The 24,432-nt window shown below is 38.9% G+C and overlaps 1 protein-coding gene across 1 annotated transcript; it reads right to left on the bottom strand.

Annotated features, from left to right (window-relative positions):
• Positions 1-2,735: 2,735 nt before the first annotated feature.
• On the bottom strand, positions 2,736-4,183 carry LOC127558170 (THO complex subunit 4-like). Its single transcript, XM_051991399.1, has 3 exons — positions 3,970-4,183; positions 3,472-3,582; positions 2,736-3,201 (listed from the first exon to the last, which is right to left on the bottom strand). Exons 1-3 carry the CDS (start codon positions 4,181-4,183, stop codon positions 2,798-2,800), a joined length of 729 nt encoding a protein of 242 aa, XP_051847359.1. The 3' UTR covers positions 2,736-2,797.
• Between the last annotated feature and the right edge of the window lie 20,249 nt (positions 4,184-24,432).

The following is a 24,432-nucleotide window of genomic DNA, read 5'->3' as shown; positions in this document are numbered from 1 at the left end:
AAAAATAATGATGAATGTTGGAGGGGATGCGGGAAAACTGGGACACTGATGCATTGTTGGTGGAGTTGTGAATGAATCCAACCATTCTGGAGAGCAATCTGGAATTATGCCCAAAAAGTTATCAAACTGTGCATACCCTTTGATCCAGCAGTGTTTCTATTGGGCTTATACCCCAAAGAGATACTAAAAAAGGGAAAGGGACCTGTATTTGCCAAAATGTTTGTGGCAGCCCTGTTTGTAGTGGCCAGAAACTGGAAATTGAATGGATGCCCATCAATTGGAGAATGGCTGGGTAAATTATGGTATATGAATGTTATGGAGTATTATTGTTCTGTAAGAAAGGACCAGCAGGATGAATACAGAGAGGCTTGGTGAGACCTACATGAATTGTTGCTAAATGAAATGAGCAGAACCAGGAGATCATGATACACTTCGACAACGATATTGTATGAGGATGTATTCTGATGGAAGTGGATTTCTTTGACAAAGAGACCTAACTGAGTTTCAATGGATAAATGATGGACAGAAGCAGCTACACCCAAAGAAAGAACACTGGGAAACGAATGTGAACTATCTGCATTTTTGTTTTTCTTCCGGGGTTATTTTTACCTTCTGAATCCAATTCTCCCTGTGCAACAAGAGAACTGTTCGGTTCTGCAAACATATATTATATCTAGGATATATTGCAACATATCTAACATATATAGGACTGCTTGCCATCTAGGGGAGGGGGTGGAGGGAGGGAAGAGAAAAATCAGAACAGAAGCGAGTGCAAGGGATAATGTTGTAAAAAAAAATTACCCTGGCATGGATTCTGTCAATATAAAGTTATTATTAAATAAAATAAAATAAAGTATTAAATAAAAAATAAAAAAAAAAAAAAACAGAAGCCCCCAGGCCAGGGGATCCCAAAATCACCTTAGGTCATTTTCATTTAATCTGTGCTTTGAGAGAAATGAAGAATTCTACAGTGGGAAGATGGGAAGAGAGTGCACAATGCAGGTATGAGGCACAGGGCAAAGTCACAGAGCTAAGAGATAGGACATTGGATATAGCCTTTTATATAGGAAATAACTAGATTTCTTTGACCTACTTTATTCAAGAAGAAGGTCTAAAGGTGATATGAAATGCTACAAAGATATCTGGGAGCCAGATTAGTCAGATTTGGGCTTTTTGAATATTAGGTTTATGTGGTGTAGCTCTTAGGAAAGATATAGCAATAACCCTAAAGTGACCTGATCTTAGGAGTGCTGTAGTACCACAAACAACCTAGCTATCAGATAACAATCTGTTGGTCAGTAATAAAGTTTCTGGGAATTCAATGCTAGGCTGCATTCTCCATCTCTAAAGCCTAGAATTCAATAGTCCCCAACTGCACCTCCACTACTCCTCAATTCTAACCTCTAAGCCATAAAATTAGCATATCAGTGACTTTCTTTCTTTTTCCTATAAATTTATCTTCTTGTTCCTTGGTTCTATGTTAAACTCTTTTTGGAACTTAGCCTTCCATTAGAAGCATAATAAATTTTTGCCTTTAACTTGGAGACAAACTGAGTTTGCAAATTCTTTCACCATACTTGGACAACAACCTGGGGACCCTAACATTGTTGGGGTGTCTTCCACCTCAGAAGGCTGAAGGGCACATTGTGGGACAATGATCCTTGACCAAATTAAAATCAGACTTTCAAGAATTTAAAAAAAAAAAAAAGGCAAAAGGGATTTGTAACAATCTCAGGAAAAAGGGCAACTCCCAACAGACAAGACTCCTTCAGTAGAGTAGTGCAAAGCACAAGATTACATAGACCTTAAATGCACAAGCTTTCATCTACCCTGACCTTTTCTCCCAGGAGTCAAGGCTTATACTCTAAATGTGCAAATCTATGCCAGAAACAAAAGAGTAAATAACAAACTCTTAATTCAAATTTCCTCACAGAACTGCTACACAAGCAGATATTCTTGGATAAGAGAATTCTGTTACCTGAATTCCCAAAGCTATCATCACCTTTAAAAGAAGTGTTGAGGTGTGAGAAATGAGGGTTGAGAGATTCCCTGACAGCAATGGGGTCCCCTGGCCAGTCACAAGTTTTGTAAAAGAATTTGCAAACCCGAATGAAAGAGGCGAGATTTGTGGCAAAAAAAAAAAAAAAAGTTTATTATACTGAGAAGAAAATCAGCGGGCAAAATCCTGTTAGGATTATTTTGCAAAGATTTAAGCACACAGCGTTTATTTATATTGGGGGTTTTTGGCCCAGAGCTGGGGACCTTTAAATATAGGGTATGGTTGTGCTCCTGGCCAAGATCTCCAATTGAATCGCAAGTAGAGATCACTTATCTGGGAGTTTCTCCTATAAACAGGAGGGTACAACCCCTCCCAAAGACTGGGAAGGGTTTCAATTCAAGGTCTTTCCAGCCCTTCCTCCCCCCCCAAAAAAAAAAAATCAGAGGGATAGTTTACATCAGAAGTACATAAATGCGAATTAAGAGATGGAGAGAAATAGGAGGAGAAATGTTCATCCAAGACAATCAAACACCTGCAGTTGTTTAGCTATAGCTCAACTTGCTTTTGCAAAGTCTCAAGTCACAAATCAGACATAGTCCAAGGTCACATTGCCATAAGAGGTCTTCACTCAATTTATCCCATTCAATCAGTATCCATGAGGGGAGTCTACAGTCCTCTATTCTGCCTTCCAGCAAAAAGGGTAAAGAAGGAGAATCGTGGGTCCTGTTCCATGCAGAGAATATGCTGGCTAGTTTAACTCGAATTCAATTATGGCATTATAAGCGTCCAGTTGTGCATCTAGTTCTTCTCTGGAAAGCTGGAATTTCTTGCACTCCCTCGTTCTGGTCGTCGCTTGCCTCCAGGGCCGCCTCTCTGGGGGCCGCCTCCAGAGCCGCGGCTCCCGGTCATTCCACCTCGATTTTCACTCTGTGTGGGTCTTCGTTGTTGATGAGTCTCTGCTAGAACAAGCTGGATGTTCATGGGTCTATCATCCAAGGTGACACCATTATAGCGTTCCATGGCCTTCAGAGCATCGGCTTTTCGCTCAAAGTGAACATCTGCTGTTCCTAAGCTTCCCCCGGAGCGATCATAATGCACGGCTGCCTTCTTCAGAGTTCCAAAGGCAGCAAACAGTTCCTGAATATCGGCATCCGAGACCCCAGGATCCAGATTGGAGATCAGCAACTTGGTCCCGGTCTCAGCTCCGAACTCGCCTCCAAAGTCACTGTGGAACACGTCGGGCTGCCTCTTGTCTGGAAGCCACTTGGCTCGGCTGTAGGGCGCAGGTCGGTTGCTGCTGCCTCCGCGGGCCACGGCCCGCCTGTTCCTGATGGGGCTCCCGCCTCCAAAGTCACTGCGGAACACGTCGGGCTGCCTCTTGTCTGGAAGCCACTTGGCTCGGCTGTAGGGCGCGGGTCGGTTGCTGCCGCCGGCCCGGGCGCTCCTGCGGGCCACGGCCCGCCTGTTCCTGCTGGGGCTCCCTCCTCCAAAGTCACTGTGGAACACGTCCGGCTGCCACTTGTCTGGAAGCTGTTTTGGTCGTCTGTAGGGCGCGGGTCGGTTGATGCCGCCGCCGCGGGCCATGGCCCGCCTGTTCCGGATGGGACTCCCGCCTCCAAAGTCACTGTGGAACACGTCGGGCTTCCTCTTGTCTGGAAGCCACTTGGCTCGGCTGTAGGGCGCGGGTCGGTTGCTGCCGCCGCCCCGGGCGCCTCCGCGGGCCATGGCCCTCCTGTTCCTGATGGGGCTCCCGCCTCCAAAATCACTGCGGAATTCGTCGGGCTGCCTCTTGTCTGGAAGCTGTTTTGGTCGTCTGTAGGGCGCGGGTCGGTTGCTGCTGCCTCCGCGGGCCACGGCCCGCCTGTTCCGGATGGGACTCCCGCCTCCAAAGTCACTGTGGAACACGTCGGGCTGCCTCTTGTCTGGAAGCTGTTTTGGTCGTCTGTAGGGCGCGGGTCGGTTGCTGCTGCCTCCGCGGGCCACGGCCCGCCTGTTCCGGATGGGGCCCCCGCCTCGGCTTGCGCGGGCTGCCCCCTGCGCCTCTCCGCCGTCGCGGCCGTCCTGGGCTCCAGCCCGACTTCGGTCTCGGTCCCGATCCCGGTCCCGGTCCCCGCCGCATCTGCCACGCTGGCTCCCGTTGAGTTTAATGATGTCGTCCAGGGACATGTCCATCTTGTTGGCCATGGCGGGCGCAGAATCGGCGGCTCGGCACGAACCCCAACCACGAGCTAGTTTTTTTAAAAAAATATCTCAGTTATTTAAGTGTGTTCTGTCCTTCTCCGCTTCAGTCTAGAGGTGGCTGCTATCAGACACAAATCTATATATTTACATATATAAACAGATACGTTTATATAATGTTCAGTTTTCTCGCTAGGCTCGGCAGAGGAGTGAAGGAACCAGGTCACCCACCACCAGGCTCTTGAGCTTTGCCTGTGGCTGCCTCCCAGATCTCTTAGCTCTTATATACTCTAGTCTAAGTACATCATTGTAGGTGTCAATCCTGTAGAACAGGTGTCAACTCGTAGAACTAAGTACTTGTCGGTACTAAGAACTTGTCAACTAGATAACCATTATCTCCTCGCTTCCACTGAGTTAACACCTTGTTGTAGGCTGAAATCAATCCCACTGAGCCTTAAGTATGTTTCTCCAGAGTTCCTGCCCTTTACACATATCTATGTCCATTTATTTGCTACATACTTCTATTCACCATTTCTTCCTTCGGATGCAGATAACGACTTTCTCCATAGGTCTTTTCTATTTGATTTGAATCTTGATGATAGTCAAAATGACATTTTCTCAAAGTCATTCTTAAAACAATATTGCTGCTATTGTATACAAGGTTTTCTTGGTTTTCCTCATTTCCCTTTTGTGGATGGGGACATTATTCTTCAAGAATGCTCTTTGACGTTCTTTTTCATAAGATCCTAGGATAATAGTATTTCAAAAGAAGAGTTTCCCAACTTGATTATTTAGGTGTTTCTCTCAGCTCAAAGATTTCTTGTGAAATATTTTTGTTCATTTACCCTTTTGACAACTTAAGGGGACATTTCTTTCAAGGTTTGCTAAGCTATACACACACACAAATGTATACAAACACACCTATGTCTCTATATACATAGACACATATACATACACATGTTTATGTATGTGTGAATGATTTGTGACTTGATTAGCAGTGGGGATCTAGTGGATCTAGGGGATCACCAGTGGAAAAGCCACCTATGATTTCATACTACTTGAGTGACTTTGGATCAGTCACATATTCCTTTCCCATCTATACTGCAAGACAATTGGGTTCTATATCCTCTAGCTCCAGATCTATGACCATAGCAGATCAATTCTCAAGGACTGCCTGAGGCACTTCAAGATTAAATGATTAGAAGTGTCAAAGACAAGATTTGACCCTCAATCTTTCTGATTCAGTCCCCGGATTCTATCCCTCTAAGCCATGCTAACTTTTCCAAATCCTTAATAGAATTCTTGAATTTTTTTTCAAGATGGTGAGCTCTATTTTATTCCTTATTTATTATAATGGGTTCATGTTTTCTCTTATCCAAAATGTGTATTCTTCATTGCTTTGAGTTATAAAGCAGAGAACAAATCATCACTTTAAAAAGTCAAATTAATTCATATTCCACACCAAAAAAAAAAGTTTGCTAGGGAAGCAGATTTCAATTCTTAGGTAGAATGAGATGTAAAAATATTGATGTGTGTTTACTTTCAACTGGCTGTATAAGATACAGAGCTCTTGGCGTGGAGCAAGGAAGACTTATCTTCAGGAGTTCAAATCTGGCCTCAGAAAGTAGCTGGATGACTGTGAGCAAGTCACTTCATTTTGTTTGCTTCAGGCTCCTCAACTATAAAATGAGCTGAAAAAGGAAATGTCAAACCACTCTAAGTCTTGCCAAGAAATTCCCAAATGGAGTCAACCGAGCAACAACAATAATAGGAATTTTCTTTTCATAAATCTTTGTTCTCAGAATGGCATAGTAGCAAAAGCACTAGATTTGGAGTCAAAGGATCAAGCTAGAGTTCTGTTATTAAATCAGAGCAGGTAAAGTCAAGTTACTCAGTCATTCAATGGTAGAACTGAAACTCAAACCCAGGATCTCTGACAAAGGCTCTTGCTATTATGACATACCAGAACAAATTCTTCTTAAAAGAATACTGGGGAGAAATGGCAAGGTGAAAGCCGCCCAAACAATGACTATTGGGAAATGAATGGTGGATCCAAGTGCTGAAATCAGATAGGACTCTGGGTGACTTTAGAGAAAGGGTATATACAGCAGGAACTAGATACTTGGGGGTTGGGATAGGGTGGAGAAAGGAAAGAGGAAAGGAGGAGAAATAAATTATGAAAATATGAGCTCTTAGAGCGAAAGAGTTAACAAGGAAATCCAGGCTTGGTTACCTGTACACTCTTGAATATAAAACCTTTAACATGAGCTGCTGGAGACATCCTTTGTGTTATGGGCCAGAACTCTGAAACAAGGTTTCTTAGAAGGTGTTAAGTCAGTGGAATTGATAAAGATGATGGTTATCTAGTTTAGCATGGTGCTTAATAGTTCTTTAGTTCAGTCCATGGACTAAGTACTTAATACAGTTCCACAAGATTCACCCCTATGATAATGGAGTCTATAACAGTCAGCAAGGACTGGAAGAGATTCATTCCACCTTCAGTTAGGCTCCTTCAGTCAGCCAGTCCTCCTGAGGGACTGAGAGGCTTGGAGATAGAGGCAGGGAAGAAAAGGGCACTGGAGCCTAGAGCTCAAGCTCTTGGAGCCAAGCAGAGACAGATTCATTTCCATCTTCATCAGCTTTGTGGTGGCTGGCCTGTCCTCCTGCATTTTCTCCTCTGAAACCAAGTCCCCTCTGAAGGCCACAAGAAAACTAGCTGAGCACCAGGTGAAGGAGACAATAAAGACTTTTGGACTTTCACACCTGGCGATTCTTGTGATGATTAATCTGCTGAAAGCAAGGCTGCCCCAAGACCTCCCCAAACGAACTAAGAACACTACAGAGTTGTGTTGTATAGAGGTTCTCTCTTTAGCATGTGACTAAGTAATTTTCTGGATATTGCTCCTTCCTCTTCAAGGCAGTGCAGTACAAGGGAGAGAGCACTGGTTTTAAGTCATTATGTGGAATAGTCTTCTCTAAAATATAATGTTCTCTGGAAGCAGGTTTCTTGGGGGGCTTCTGGAGGCCGCCTTCGTTTCAGTTCAGCGTAATCACCCCAAATGCAGCCAGGTATGAAAAGTCCAAATCCTCTGGCTTCTGAATCTCCCGGACTTCAGAGGTTTGTGCTTCAACCTCCAGTCCCTACAAAGGTGGACCATGGAAGGAATCTGTCTCAGTCTCAGAAAACTTCTAGTGCGCCTGTCCTTTCTGGCCCTGACAGCTCCTCCTTATATGTTCCACACTGAGTATGCACCAATCATTATATCACTAGGAAACCACTAATCAGGGCTAAACTAGATTTAACCATTGTCTCCTCAATTCCACTTAGTACCTTGTTTCAAGTTCTGGCCCATAACATCTCCTTGCAGGATCACATCAATCATGCTAAACCGTGCTAAATTAGATAATTATTGTCTCTATCAATTCCGGGACTTACCACCTTGTAAGAATCCTAACATCTCCTGCTTTCTTTTGTTTTAGAACATAGGTGGTCATGACCTCCCTGACTTCTCAAGGAGATGAGAACCCCCAAGAAGAAGGTGCTCACACCTTCCCTGACTGCTCAAAAAAGGGGTGAAAACACCATAAAAAGGAGGTGATCACACCCTCTCTGATGTCTCAGGAAGGGGCATGAAAAGCCCAAAGGAAATGGGAAATCAAATCAGATGAGCAGGTTTCCGAAGGGGCTCACTCCTAAAACATCAATCCATCAAGATAGCAGGCATTACACAGAATTACATAAATTACATAAATAAATGTACATAAGTACATAGCAATATAACACTGGCTAGTAATGTTATAACAAATAACATCAATCAACATGAGGAAATTATACATGTCCATAAGTCCTAGAAATAGTCCAAAAGGAATCTATTGTCCATTAGTTCACGTGCCAGGAATCAAACACAGTTTTTCATCTCAAGGAATCCAATGATTCCTGCTGGTTTTCAAGTCCTGCAACAGTCTTATCTTGTATTGGGGAATCCAATGATTCCTGCAGATTTTGTTCTTAGGTCTTCTCCTTTGTTTCGAGGTTTTTCTCTTTTTCTGTCTCTCTCTGATGGACAAGGCAAATACGGCTGGCACCCATCTGTTTCCTTCTCCATCTGTAGGGATACAAGCAAAACCTTTTTCCCAAGCAGTTAACCTATCTCGTCCCTTCTATTTACCATTTCTGGGATTTCTCATCATCATCTGGCAATTACATTGGAGCTACTCTCACTGGACTCTGCCCTTCTGTTAGCTTAAAAATTCTGTATTCTCCTCAATGGTTATCCCTTCCTGCCCTCTGATTGCTTTTTGGATAACTGATCATGTAATCCCTTTCTCCCATCGGAGTTCTTTTGGGCTGATTGATCATACCAGAGTATTGAGCTTCTAAAGGTGTAACCTCAGCTGCCATCATGCCCCATCTCTCTTTTGATTGAGATCTTGGAGCTGGGCCCCCCTCTCCTTTCCCTGGGTCAATCTACATTCTGAGGCCCAGTGGAAGCCTCGGTTGCATTTTGGACATGGGGTTGGGTCTTCTCTCAGCCTGTCTTCTCCCTCTATCTCCATACCTACATTGGGCTCTCAGATGTCCCACTTTTCCACACTGAAAACATCGATGAGTTTCTCTAGAAGTCCCTTGCCAAGAGGGACCCTGTCTCCCCATGTTCATCATAGTCTGGGTATAATAAGCATTTGTGCCCACAGTGGCACAGAGTCTTATGATCTCCTCTAAAGGAGCATCTTTGTGTTGTCCCCATAGACTCCTTCTGCACACCTTATTAGCATTTTCCTTAGCCAGTTGTCTGGTCATTATTTCTCCAATGATTCTTGTGACAGCTGTTTGCAAACATCGCACAAAATCAGCAAAGGGTTCATTGGGACCTTGCTCTACTTTTGTGCAGGTTTCCCTCTGATCTTTCCCTGGGAGGGAACCCCAAGCTTTTGTTGCAGCAGTAGCAATTTGTTCATACGCTCCTATGGGGTAATTCTCTACACACTGACCTTCACCTGCTAGATGGGCCAAAGTGATTTGTATATTAACTCCAGTTTGCTTATTGCGTTGGGCTTGAATCCTACATGATTCATGATACTCTGAAAGCCACAATAAGTTTTGTCCAGGTTCTAAACCTGTCCTTGCTAGGGACTTCCAATCAGAAGGGGTTAAGATTTCATAAGACAAACTACCTAGTAACATCTTAACATAAGACGATGTAGCCCCATAAAGAGTGCAACCTGTTTTCAAATCCTTGATTTTTTTCCCAATCAAAAGGAATGTATCTTCTCCTTTTTTGACTTGAAGAGTCAAGCTTTTCAATCACAGAGTATGCATGTATTAAATCAGATACATCCTGCCCTTCATTTTCTGCCTTAACCAATGCTTCTTGTCATCTTGTCATAGGCTGCTTCATAGGTGGTGCTGAATGTGTTACTGTCTCTCCCCCCCCTCCTCCTTCTCCCTCCACCCAGAAAGGGTTAATTGAGGGAAGTAGGCCAGGGGATGGGAAATGCTCCTGCTGTGAAGTGCCACACTCAGAATTGTACTTAACTCCATTCTTATCTGATTCTTCATCCTTTTCACCTAGTTTATTTGAATTCTCCCCCTCCTGCTCTTTCTCCTTTTTCCTTATTCTGTAACTTATATTATTTCCTATAGCCAGTTGTTTTAAATTGCAAATATAAAGTGTATCTTTGGATAGTGAGTCAGGTCCATTTTCATTGTAGTATTGACATAGTGGCTCTCCTACCAATTTCTACTCATTTGGATTCAATTCTTTTTCCTTAGAGAATCAAGGAAATGTGTACTGTACAGTTTCTAAAAGTTCAGTGATCAGTTCCCAAACTATAATCAAATCTTGGCTTTTCATAAATTCACAAGTTCACAGGACCCTAACTCCATAAATTGTTCTGAAGTTGAAAATTTCAGTGATTCCTGTTGAGGCCGTAGTCACAACCAGCTAGCCACAGGGCTCTCCACGTGGCGTTCTTTGGAGCTAGCCTGGAGGTGTTTGCATTTCCCAAGGATTAATCCCAGTCTTTTTTTCAGCTCTTCTTGGGTTGTTCCTGGAGGACCCTGTTCTGCAGTAAATCTTCTTGATTTTTCACCACTCTCTATTTTCCCTAAGGCACAAAATTGTTCTATTTGTGGGGGAAATCTGGAGAGCTTGAAATTTACCAACCTACTCTACCATCTTTTCAGATTCCTCCCCCCCATCCCTGATATCAATCTTAAAATGAAAGGATTAATTTCCCTTCCCAGCCCCAGGCCTTCCTGGTTGGAAGATGGTGTGGAGAGTGAGAAGGAAAGAGAAAAGAAAGATTGTTCACACATTAGCTCACACATTAGAGTTCACCAATTCTGGAGATATCCAAGTTTACACCTCCCATAATCCTACCCTCAGAGGAGGAGTCAACCTTGGAGTTTATACCTCTAAAAGAGCATAGAAAGGAGCTGAGTCAGGGGAGTGATCAAATGATCAAAGAAGAATGATCAAATTTTTTTTTCTTTCTCTAAGAAGAAATATATTTGATTGTAATAGTAAAATCGGGAATGCATACCCAGGAATTTATTATTTTTTGCTCATATAGAATAGCCAACATAGAATTTTAAAACTAGAGGGAGCCTTACTCAGGGTCAACCAAAAGAATTCTCTATACTAAATATTTAAATCCATTAAAATGTCTTAAAATTTTATTTTATAACAAGAATAATGGACTGAGAATCATAAAAAAAAATAATTTGTGATCCATGGTTCATCGAGGTAAAATGTGCAGTGCATGTGTGTGTGTGTGTGTGTGTGTGTGCGTGTATGTATGTGATTTCTTCCTATGATACCTCCATCTTATTTATACCTCTTCTTAACTTAGTGATTTCATTTTGAAGCTCTCTGCTGAATACTATGGACATCTCCTTGGTTTATTCTCTCTCTCTCTCTCTCTCTCTCTCTCTCTCTCTCTCTCTCTCTCTCTCTCTCTCTCCCCCTCCCTCCCTCTCTGTCTTAATTAATCATCCATATATTAAATATATTACATGCATATACTTTAATTTGTTTATCTACTCTCCAACTAATCAGCAGTTACTTGATTTCCAGGAATGCTTCTATAAATATTTTTGAAACTTCTTTTTATCCATGACACCTTTCTCTACGGGCTCCTTTTTGAGCTCTAGTATTCTTTCTCAACTTTTATCAAGCAGATTTTTCTTCCTAGAGGATTCCTTCTATCTAATTGGTCAGTTCATCATGGAGACCTCATTTTAAGGGAAGTGTTCAGGTTAGCAAAGTTAACATTTCCATTCCTTTCTGATGTTTGCTTCTGACTCTCTTGAGTCCTTTCTTTACCATAGGTAACTTCCCTTCTTCCCCTTCCTTTTCCATTCCCCATGCTTTTCAATTTTCTTTTATGAGATTTTTTTCTTATGAAAATATAAATTCCTTGAAGGCAGGAACTGTCTTTCTTTACACATGTGTTTATTTCCTCAGCACTTAGCATGGTGCCTGGCATCTAGCATTAAATAAAGGCTAATTGATTTGTTTACTTGAGATGTAGTCCTAGTCTGAGAGTCTATGGGTCAAAAGGTATGAACATTGAAATACATTTATTTATATAATTCCAAATTGCCTTCTATTATTGTTGTACTAATTTGTAACTCCATCACCAATGAATTAGTACATCAGTCTTTTCACAGTCCTTTCAACATTGACTATTCACCTCTTTTTGTCATCTCATCAATTTTTTAGGCTAACGTAAAATTTCTTGGTGGTTTGATTTGCCTTTTTCCTTCTTAGCAATGTAAGAACATCTTTTGAGAACTTTTTTTTCATGTATTTAGGCTATTTCTTCTCTTGGGGAATGGTTTTCACTTATGTGTGTAAAAGTATTAAACCTATGGATCAACACTTGTGTGCCTTAGTCCATTAGATAATTATTGTCTCTATCAATTCCCGATCAGTTCTTATGCATAATAAAATGCAAAAAACCTAATTAACATAAAACTTAGAAGATTTTCTTCAAAAAAAAGTTCTAAACTAACTGAATAGATAGATAATCCCATCTCAGAAAAGAAAAACAATGTTAAATGTAAAGTAACTATGAACAAAAGAAAAAATATAAACTATAAATAAAATAAAATATAAATAAAATCTTATCCGCTATCCTAAGTAATATCATTCATTGTAACCAAGTTAGATTTATACTAGAAGATCCAAAAATATTTCAGCATTTGGAAAACAATCAGTATATTTAATCACAATCACAATACAACCATCCAGCATGACATGATTAACTTGATATTAGAAAAAGCCTTTGACAAAGTACAGCACTAATTTATGACTTTAAAAAACTCTACAAAGTACATGTAAAAGAACTATTTTTAATATCCTAAAAACTGTGTAAATCTTAAAAGTAACATGCCATGGAAATATACAAGAAGTTTTCCCAATAAATAAAGAGTAGAGTAAGGAAGTCCACTCTCCCCAATATTATCCAGTATAGTCCTAGAAATGGTAATAATAGCTAGTAATAGTAAAAGACAAAAGAAAGAAATTAAAGTGCAAATATGGGCAAAAGAAGCTAAAACTACTCCTGTTTGCTAAAGTTAGGAGAGTTCACTGAAAACATTTTTGGAAATTATGAAAGAAACTAGATGAGGTCATTAAAAGCTTCAGCAAAGTCACAGGCTTTCAAGTAAACTTACAAATACAACATTTGTAACTGATAATAATAATATAATCTCAGGAAGAAGAAGAGAAACTCCCATAACTATGCAATTCACAAAATATCAGTGATTTTTTTTTCTTTTTTTTTTTTTTAAGTTTTTTTATTTAATAATTACATTATATTGACACTCATTTCTGTTCCGATTTTTTTCCCCTCCCTCCCTCCACCCCCTCCCCTAGATGGCAAGCAGTCCTTTATATGTTGGATATGTTGCAGTATATCCTAGATACAATATATGTTTGCAGAACCGAACAGTTCTCTTGTTGCGTAGGGAGAATTGGATTCAGAAGGTATAAATAATCCGGGAAGAAAAACAAAAATGCAGATAGTTCACATTCGTTTCCCAGTGTTCTTTCTTTGGGTGTAGCTGCTTTTGTCCGTCATTTATCAATTGAAACTCAGGTCTCTTTGTCAAAGAAATCCACTTCCATCAAAATATGTCCTCATACAATATCGTTGTCGAAGTGTATAATGATCTCCTGGTTCTGCTCATTTCACTTAGCATCAGTTCATGAAGGTCTCTCCAAGCCTCTCTGTATTCATCCTGCTGGTCATTTCTTACAGAACAATAATATTCCATAACATTCATATACCACAATTTACCCAGCCATTCTCCAATTGATGGGCATCCATTCATTTTCCAGTTTCTAGCCACTACAAACAGGGCTGCTACAAACATTTTGGCACATACAGGTCCCTTTCCCTTCTTTAGTATTTCTTTGGGATATAAGCCCAATAGAAACACTGCTGGATCAAAGGATATGCACATTTTGATAATTTTTTGGGCATAATTCCAGATTGCTCTCCAGAATGGTTGGATTCGTTCACAACTCCACCAACAATGCATTAGTGTCCCAGTTTTCCCGCATCCCCTCCAACATTCATCATTATTTTTTCCTGTCATCTTAGCCAATCTGACAGGTGTGTAGTGGTATCTCAGAGTTGTCTTAATTTGCATTTCTCTGATCAATAATGATTTGGAACACTCTTTCATATGAGTGGTAATAGTTTCAATCTCATCCTCTGAAAATTGTCTGTTCATATCCTTTGACCATTTATCAATTGGAGAATGGCTTGATTTCTTATAAATTTGAGTCAGTTCTCTATATATTTTGGAAATGAGGCCTTTATCAGAACCTTTAACTGTGAAAATGTTTTCCCAGTTTGTTGCTTCCCTTCTAATCTTGTTTGCATTAGTTTTATTTGTACAAAGGCTTTTTAATTTGATGTAATCGAAATTTTCTATTCTGTGATCAGTAATGGTCTCTAGTTCATCTTTGGTCACAAATTTCTTTCTCCTCCACAAGTCTGAGAGATAAACTATTCTATGTTCCTCTAATTTATTTATAGTCTCGTTCTTTATGCCTAGGTCATAGACCCATTTTGATCTTATCTTGGTATATGGTGTTAAGTGTGGGTCCATGCCTAATTTCTGCCATACTAATTTCCAATTATCCCAGCAGTTTTTATCAAATATTGAATTCTTTTCCCAGAAGTTAGGGGCTTTGGGTTTGTCAAACACTAGATTGCTATAATTGACTATTCTGTCTTGTGAGCCTAGCCTTTTCCACTGATCCACTAATCTATTTCTTAGCCAATACCAAATGGTTTTGGTGACTGCTGCTTTATAATATAATTTTAGATCAGGTACAGCTAGGCCACCTTCATTTGATTTTTTTTTCATTAGTTCCCTTGAGATTCTCGACTTTTTATTGTTCCATATGAATTTTGTTGTTATTTTTTCTAGATCAATAAAATATTTTCTTGGAAGTCTGATTGGTATAGCACTAAATAAATAGATTAGTTTAGGGAGTATTGTCATCTTTATTATGTTCGCTCGGCCAATCCAAGAGCACTTAATATTTTTCCAATTATTTAAGTCTGACTTTATTTGTGTGGAGACTTTTTTATAATTTTGCTCATATAATTCCTGACTTTCCTTTGGTAGATAGATTCCCAAATATTTTATGGTATCAACAGTTATTCTGAATGGAATTTCTCTTTGTATCTCTTGCTGTTGGGTTTTGTTGGTGATGTATAAAAATGCTGAGGATTTATGGGGATTTATTTTGTAGCCAGCTACTTTGCTAAAATTATGAATTATTTCCAATAGCTTTTTGGTAGAATCTCTGGGGTTCTCTAGGTATACCATCATATCATCTGCAAAGAGTGATAGTTTGGTTTCCTCATTGCCTACTCTAATTCCTTTTATATCTTTCTCGACTCTTATTGCCGAGGCTAGTGTTTCTAATACGATATTAAATAATAATGGTGATAGTGGGCAACCTTGCTTCACTCCAGATCTTACTGGGAAAGGTTCCAGTTTTTCCCCATTGCATATGATGCTTACTGATGGTTTTAAATATATGCTCCTGACTATTTTAAGGAAAAGTCCATTTATTCCTATGCTCTCAAGTGTTTTTATTAGGAATGGATGTTGGATTTTATCAAATGCTTTTTCTGCATCTATTGAGATGATCATGTGGTTTTTGTTTGTTTGGTTATTGATATAGTCAATTATGCTAATAGTTTTCCTAATATTGAACCAGCCCTGCATTCCTGGTATAAATCCTACTTGGTCATAGTGTATTATCCTGGTGACAATTTTCTGTAATCTTTTTGCTAATATTTTATTTAAGATTTTAGCATCAATATTCATTAGGGAGATTGGTCTATAATTTTCTTTCTCTGTTTTCAGCCTACCTGGTTTAGGTATCAGTACCATATCTGTGTCATAAAAGGAGTTTGGTAGGACTCCTTCAATCCCTATTTTTTCAAATAGTTTATATAACATTGGAGTTAATTGTTCTTTAAATGTTTGGTAGAATTCACATGTAAATCCATCTGGTCCTGGGGATTTTTTCTTAGGGAGTTGATTGATAGTTTGTTCTATTTCTTTTTCTGAGATGGGACTGTTTAGGATATTTACTTCTTCCTCTGTTAGTTTGGGCAAGCTGTATTTTTGGAGGTATTTTTCTATTTCATTTAAGTTGTCGAATTTATTGGCATAAAGTTGGGCAAAGTAACTCCTAATTATTGCTCTAATTTCCTCTTCGTTAGTGGTGAGTTCTCCCTTTTCATTTTTAAGACTAACAATTTGATTTTCCTCTTTCCTTTTTTTAATCAGATTTACTAAGGGTTTGTCTATTTTGTTGGTTTTTTCATAGAACCAACTCTTAGTTTTATTAATCAATTCAATAGTTTTTTTACTTTCAATTTTATTGATCTCACCTTTTACTTTTAGAATTTCAAGTTTAGTGTTTGACTGGGGGTTTTTAATTTGTTCCTTTTCTAGCATTTTTAATTGCAAACCCAATTCATTGACCTTCTCTTTCTCTATTTTATACAAATAGGCCTCTAGAGATATGAAATTTCCCCTTATTACCGCTTTGGCTGCATCCCATACATTTTGGTATGATGTCTCATTATTATCGTTTTCTTGGGTGAAGTTATTAATTATGTCTATGATTTGCTGTTTTACCCAATCATTCTTTAGTATGAGATTATTTAGTTTCCAATTATTTTTTGGTCTACTTCCCCCTGCTTTTTTGTTGAATGTAATTTTCATTGCATCGTGGTCTGAAAAGGATGCATTTACTATTTCTGCCTTACTACATTTGAGTTTGAGGTTTTTATGTCCTAATATATGTTCAATTTTTGTATAGGTTCCATGAACTGCTGAAAAGAAAGTGTATTCCTTTCTGTCTCCATTACATTTTCTCCAGAGATCTATCATATCTAGCTTTTCTAGTATTCTGTTTACCTCTTTAACTTCTTTCTTATTTATTTTCTGGTTTGATTTATCTAATTCTGAGAGTGCAAGGTTAAGATCTCCCACTATTATAGTTTTACTGTCTATTTCTTCTTGCAGCTCTCTTAGTTTCTCTTTTAAGAATTTAGATGCTACCCCACTTGGTGCATATATGTTTAATATAGATAGTGCTTCATTATCCATGCTACCCTTTAGCAAGATATAGTGTCCTTCCTTATCTCTTTTAATTAGGTCAATTTTTGCTTTAGCTTGATCTGAGATCAGGATGGCTACCCCTGCTTTTTTGACTTCACCTGAAGCATAGTAGATTTTGCTCCAACCTTTTACCTTTAACCTGCATGTATCTCCCCGCTTCAGGTGTGTTTCCTGTAAACAACATATTGTAGGATTCTGGCTTTTAATCCATTCTGCTAACCGCTTCCTCTTTATGGGGGAGTTTACCCCGTTCACATTTATGGTTAGAATGACCAATTCTGTATTACTTGCCATCTTGTTAACCCCGGTTTATGCTTTCCTCCCTTCTTTCCCCTTTCTCCCCCTTCCAAGTATTAAGCTTGTGAGCACCCCTTGTTTCTCACAGCCCTCCCTTTTTAGTGTCCCTCCCCCCGCCTTAGAGTTCCTCCCCCTATCTTACCCCTTTCCCTCCCAGTTCCCGTATTCCCTTCCGCTTAGCTTATTCCTTCCCTTTCCACTTTTCCCTTCTCACTTTTCAATGAGATGGGAGAAGTTTCACCATAGATTGAATATGTCTTAAGATTTTTCACTTAAAGCCAATTCTGAAGGCAGTAAGATACCCACTATATTCATCCCCCTCCATTCTTTCTCTCAGATATAATAGGTTTCCTATGCCTCTTCATGAGATGTACTACCCCCACTTTACCCTTTTTCTGGTACAATGTCCTTTCCACATCAATTTCTAGAACAAGGTATACATGTATTCTTTATGCATCTATATAGTCAAAATATAGTTCCCAAGATTAATCTTTACCTTTTTAGATTTCTCTTGAGTTCTATATTTGTAGATCAAACTTTTTGTTAAGTTCTGGTTTTTTCATCAGAAATAGATGAAATTCGCTTACTTCGTTGAATGTCCATCTTCTTCCCTGGAAAAAGATGCTCATTCTCGCTGGGTAAGTTATTTTTGGTTGCATACCAAGTTCCTTAGCCTTTCGGAATATCATATTCCAGGCCCTTCGATCTTTTAATGTGGATGCTGCCAGATCCTGGGTGATCCTTATTGTGGCTCCTTGATACTTGAATTGGGTTTTTCTAGCCGCTTGCAATATTTTTTCTTTCATCTGAGGGTTCTGGCATTTGGCCACTATATTCCTTGGTGTTTTGATTTTAGGATCCCTTTCAGTGGGTGATCGATGAATCCTTTCAATGTTTATTTTTTCCTCTGTTCCTATGACTTCTGGGCAGTTCTCTTTGATAATTTCCTGGAAGACAGTGTCCAGGCTCTTTTTTTCATCATGTTTTTCTGGGAGTCCAATGATTCTCAGATTGTCTCTCCTGGATCTGTTTTCCAGGTCTGTTGTCTTCCCCAGAAGGTATTTCACATTTTTCTCCATTGTTTGATTTTTTTGGATTTGCTTGACTGATTCTTCTTGTCTCCTCGAGTCATTCAATTCCACTTGTTCAATTCTGATTTTCAGTGAAGTATTCTCTTCACTCACTTTTTTAAAATCTTTCTCTAATTGTCCAATTGAGTTCTTTTGTTCTGTGGAATTTTTTTCCATTTCGCCAATTTTGTTTTCCAGTTCACTAATCCTATTTTTCAAGGATTTTACTTCTTTATCCACTCTCTCTTTAACTGACTTCTCCAGGCTCTTTTGCCAAGCCTCCCTCTCCTTTTCCCAAGCTTCCTTCTCCTTTTGCCAAGCCTCACTCTGCTTTCCCCATTTTTCTTCTAGCTCCCTTGTGAGAGCCTTTTAAATCACTTCTATGAGGTTCATCTGTGCTGAGGAACAGACGATCTCCTCCTTTGGGGAATCACCTGGGGACTGCCTGTTTTTAGTCTCCTCAGGATTTAGAGTCTGCTCTCTATCTGTGTAGAAGCTGTCTAGGGTTAAAGTCCTCTTCAGCTTCTTGCTCATTCTGTCTATTAATCAGAGACAAACTACCAAAGAAAAACAGAAAAAACTGGAGTCTTTCTTTGGGGGGGGGCTGGGTGTGTTATCGAGCTTCCTCTACAGACTGCAGGTGGCAGCAGTGAGGCACTAGCAGGACTGTGCTGCGCCTGCGCTCTGAGATCCCAAAGCGTGCTGAGTCACTGAGGGGGGGGAAGGGGGGGCGGCCAGGTCCTGAGAGACTCCAGCTGTTTGCGGTTGTGTTCTTCAGCCCCGGTGTTTTTAGCTTCTCTGCTGGGCTGTTGACTTGCTGCAGGTTCCAAACCTGTAGCGAAGCTCTCCCCGCAGAGACAGCTGCGATCACTCCCCACCCCCTCTCCAGTCTGCTCCCGTGCTCTCACTGCCGCTGCCCGCCGCCTGCGCCCGATCTAAAACCGCCCCAGCCCTCCAGTAAAGACAGACCTTTCTTGGCGGATCTCAAGGATGGCTTCTCTTGGTAACTATTTGTGGGTTTTTTTCAGTCAAGCATTGATTCAGAGGCTTGTAATGAAGTGGATAGTGAGAGAAAGCGCGGAGCTTATGCAACTGTGAGCCTCCTCTCCGCCATCAATATCAGTGATTAATAATTGTGTTCTGCAAAGGGCTCCTTAAAGTATTAAAGAACCTCTCTAAGGCAATTCCAATCAAGTTGGGATAGAAAATGTCATCTGCATCTGGAAAAAGAATTTTGGAGATTGAATGTAAATCAACTCATACTATGTTCACTTCTTTTTTCTGTTTGTTTTTTCCTCTCCCATGATTTCTCCCTTTTGTTCTGATTTTTCTCTCCCAACATGATTCATCAAGTAATGTGTATTTAAAAAAATTTTTTTTCGATTTAGCCAGGTGGCGCAGTGGATAGAGTACCAGCCCTGAAGTCAGGAGAACCTGAGTTCAAATTTGGCCTCAGACCCTTAACACTTCCTATCTGTGTGACTGTGGGCAAATCACTTAACCCCAATTGTCTCAGGGGAAAAAAAGAATTAAGGGACCTGAAAATAAAATGAGATAGAATTTTCAAAATTTAGATAGTAAAAATGGTGGGAGGAGGAGATATTAAATAACCACTTAAAGAATTGAGAAATATTCAGTACTTACAGGTAGGCCATGCTGAGACAATAAAAATGGCAACACTGTCATAGTTACTTTACCATTTTAATATCTATTCAAAGGCCTGTTTTATAGAACTTGATCAAATAATAACAAAATTCATTTATTGGAACACATATAGAATATTAAGGGAAATAATGAAAAGTGGTAGAAATGAAAGAGGAATAGCACCTCTAGATTTCAAATTAGGTTATACAGCAACAGTTGTCAAAACCATTTGGATTGGGTTTGAAAAAATAGCTAAGTAAATCCATGGAACATACTGGATGGAGGAGAATCAAAAATAATGAAACTCAGTAACCTAGTTTTCACTAAGTCCCCAAATAAATCATTTTAGAAAGACATTCTATTTGATAATAACTGCAGATAAAATTAGAAAACAGTCTTGTAAAAATTATATTTAAATCAATTTCTTACATAATTTCCTATGTTAAATTCAAAATATATATGTGCCCTGATTATTAAAGGCCATTTTATGATAATAAATAATGTCATTATAATATTAATAATTTCATATATTTATAGAATATTTATATTATATAATAGTAATAGATATGATTTATATTTATATAATATAAATATTTTAAATAATAAAATATTTATGATAATAAATAAAGATATTTTACCATTAACATAAAAAACTAGAAAAGAAAATAATATAGATCTTTTAAAGCTATGGGTTGCTGTGCAACAGGAGAACTGTTCGGTTCTGCAAATATGTATTGTATCTAGGATATACCGCAACATATTTAACATATATAGGACTGCTTGCCATCTTGGGGGGGGGGTGGAGGGAGGGAGGGGAAAAATCGAAACATAAGCGAGTGCAAGGGATAATGTTGTAAAAAATTACCGTGGCATGGATACAAAGTTATTATTAAATAAAATAAAATTTAAATTTAAAAATAAAAAATAAAGCTATGGGTTGGAGATATTTTGTTAACCAAAAAAGGGAAAGAGGAAGTTATAAAAGGTAAAAAAAAAAATTGGGGATTACATGAAATGGAAAATCATTATATCTAGAATAAGAGACAAAGAAGTTAGTTATGGAAAAAAAATCTTTATATTAAATTTCTCAGACATAGGTTTGGTATGTAATATAATAGAGATGTCAAATGAAAATATATTAGGGGTGTCAAACTCAGAAATGGGACTACAAAACCATAAATAAGGATCCCTTTGGGGTTGCATTTTGATTTAGAAAAACTTATTTTAACATTATCAGCTATTGTATTTTTATTTTGTTTTATTAGCTATTTTCCTATTGCATTTTAATCTGTCGCAAAGCACACTCATGAGTGTTGATCCATAGGTTTAATACTTTTACACACATAACTAAAAACCATTCCCCAAGAGAAGAAATAGCCTAAATACATGAAAAAAAAGTTCTCAAAAGATGTTCTTACATTACTAAGAATGAAAAAGGCAAATCAAACCACCAAGAAATTTTACGTTAGCCTAAAAAATTGATGAGATGACAAAAGATGTGAATAGTCAATGTTGAAAGGACTGAAAAGACTGACATACTAATTCATCAGTGATAGAGTTACAAATTAGTACAACAATGATAGAAGGCAATTTGGAATTATATAAATAAATGTATTTTAATGTCCATACCTTTTGACCCATAGACTCTCAGACTAGGACTACATCTCAAGTAAACAAATCAATTAGCCTTTATTTAATGCTAGATGCCAGGCACCATGCTAAGTGCTGAGGAAATAAACACATGTGTAAAGAAAGACAGTTCCTGCCTTCAAGGAGTTTATATTTTCATAAGAAAAAAAACTCATAAAAGAAAATTGAAAAGCATGGAGAATGGAAAAGGAAGGGGAAGAAGGGAAGTTACCTATGGTAAAGAAAGGACTCTAGAGAGTCAGAAGCAAACATCAGAAAGGAATGGAAATGTTAACTTTGCTAACCTGAACACTTCCCTTAAAATGAGGTCTCCATGATGAACTGACCAATCAGATAGAAGGAATCCTCTAGGAAGAGAAGTCTGCTTGATAAAAGTAGAGAAAGAATACTAGAGATCAAAAAGGAGCCATAGAGAAAGGTGTCATGGATAAAAAGAAGTTTCAAAAATATTCATAGAAGCATTCCTGGAAACCAAGTAACTGCTGATTAGTTGGAGAGTAGATAAACAAATTAAAGTATATGCAAATATTATATTTAATATATGGATGATTAATTAAGACAGAGAGGGAGGGAGGGAAAGAAAGAGAGAGAGAAAGAAAGAAAGAGAGAGAGAGAGAGAGAGAAAGAGAGAGAGAGAGACAGATACAGAGAGAGAGAGAGAGAATAAACCAAGGAGATATCCATAGTATTCAACAGAGAGCTTCAAAATGAAATCACTAAGTTAAGAAGAAGTATAAATAAGATGGAGGTATCGTAGGAAGAAATCACACACACACACACACACACACACACACACACACACACACTGCGCATTTTACCTCGATGAACCATGGATCATAAGTTATTTTTTTTTATGATTCTCAGTCCAGTATTCTTGTTATAAAATAAAATTTTAAGACATTTTAATGGACTTAACTATTTAGTATAGAGAATTCTTTTGGCTGACCCTGAGTAAGGTTCCCTCAAGTGGAATTGAGGAGACAATGGTTAAATCTAGTTTAGCCCTGATTAGTGGTTTCCTAGTGATATAATGATTGGTGCATACTCAGTGTGGAACATATAAGGAGGAGCTTCAGGGCCAGAAAGGACAGGCGCACTAGAAGTTTTCTGAGACTGAGACAGATTCCTTCCATGGTCCACCTTTGTAGGGACTGGAGGTTGAAGCACAAACCTCTGAAGTCCGGGAGATTCAGAAGCCAGAGGATTTGGACTTTTCATACCTGGCTGCATTTGGGGTGATTACGCTGAACTGAAACGAAGGCGGCCTCCAGAAGCCCCCCAAGAAACCTGCTTCCAGAGAACATTATATTTTAGAGAAGACTATTCCACATAATGACTTAAAACCAGTGCTCTCTCCCTTGTACTGCACTGCCTTGAAGAGGAAGGAGCAATATCCAGAAAATTACTTAGTCACATGCTAAAGGGAGAACCTCTATACAACACAACTCTGTAGTGTTCTTAGTTCGTTTGGGGAGGTCTTGGGGCAGCCTTGCTTTCAGCAGATTAATCATCACAAGAATCACCAGGTGTGAAAGTCCAAAAGTCTTTATTGTCTCCTTCACCTGGTGCTCAGCTAGCTTTCTTGTGGCCTTCAGAGGGGACTTGGTTTCAGAGGAGAAAATGCAGGAGGACAGGCCAGCCACCACAAAGCTGATGAAGATGGAAATGAATCTGTCTCTGCTTGGCTCCAAGAGCTTGAGCTCTAGGCTCCAGTGCCCTTTTCTTCCCTGCCTCTATCTCCAAGCCTCTCAGTCCCTCAGGAGGACTGGTGACTGAAGGAGCCTGACTGAAGGTGGAATGAATCTCTTCCAGTCCTTGCTGACTGTTATAGACTCCATTATCATAGGGGTGAATCTTGTGGAACTGATTAAGTACTTAGTCCATGGACTGAACTAAAGAACTATTAAGCACCATGCTAAACTAGATAACCATCGTCTTTTTCAATTCCACTGACTTAACACCTTCTAAGAAACCTTGTTTCAGAGTTCTGGCCCATAACACAAAGGATGTCTCCAGCAGCTCATGTTAAAGGTTTTATATTCAAGAGTGTACAGGTAACCAAGCCTGGATTTCCTTATTAACTCTTTCGCTCTAAGAGCCCATATTTTCATAATTTATTTCTCCTCCTTTCCTCTTTCCTTTCTGCACCCTATCCCAACCCCCAAGTATCTAGTTCCTGCTGTATACACCCTTTCTCTAAAGTCACCCAGATATTCAATATTGTATTAGAAACACTAGCCTCTGCAATAAGAGTCGAGAAAGAGATTAAAGGAATTAGAGTAGGCAATGAGGAAACCAAACTATCACTCTTTGCAGATGATATGATGGTATACCTAGAAAACCCCAGAGATTCTACTAAAAAGCTATTAGAAATAATTCATAATTTTAGCAAAGTAGCAGGATACAAAATAAATCCCCATAAATCCTCAGCATTCTTATATACCACCAACAAAATCCAAGAGCAAGAGATACAAAGAGAAATTCCATTCAAAATAACTGTTAATAGCATAAAATATTTGGGAATCTACCTACCAAAGGAAAGTCAGGAATTATATGAGCAAAATTACAAAAAAAGTTTTCACACAAATAAAGTCAGACTTAAATAATTGGAAAAATATTAAGTGCTCTTGGATAGGCCGAGCGAATATAATAAAGATGACAATACTCCCTAAACTAATCTATTTATTTAGTGCTATACCAATCAGACTTCCAAGAAAATATTTTAATGATTTAGAAAAAATAACAACAAAATTCATATGGAACAATAAAAAGTCGAGAATCTCAAGGGAATTAATGAAAAAAAATCAAATGAAGGTGGCCTAGCTGTACCTGATCTAAAATTATATTATAAAGCAGCAGTCACCAAAACCATTTGGTATTGGCTTAGAAATAGATTAGTTGATCAGTGGAAAAGGTTAGGT

Source organism: Antechinus flavipes, chromosome 3, assembly GCF_016432865.1.
Source record: "Antechinus flavipes isolate AdamAnt ecotype Samford, QLD, Australia chromosome 3, AdamAnt_v2, whole genome shotgun sequence".
Classification (NCBI taxonomy): Eukaryota; Metazoa; Chordata; class Mammalia; order Dasyuromorphia; family Dasyuridae; genus Antechinus; species Antechinus flavipes.
Note: the sequence above shows the minus strand (reverse complement) of the source record. Positions and strands in the feature narration are given on the sequence as shown.

Excerpts from the sequence above, each read along its gene's own strand:
- LOC127558170 (XM_051991399.1), bottom strand. The coding sequence starts at position 4,183 with ATGGCCAACAAGATGGACATGTCCCTGGACGACATCATTAAACTCAAC. Across the intron at positions 3,583-3,969 it reads GCGGGCCGTGGCCCGCGGAG|TGGCCCGCGGCGGCGGCATC; the intron begins GCAGCAGCAACC and ends ACAGGCGGGCCA. Across the intron at positions 3,202-3,471 it reads CTTTGGAGGAGGGAGCCCCA|CTGAGACCGGGACCAAGTTG; the intron begins GCAGGAACAGGC and ends GCGAGTTCGGAG.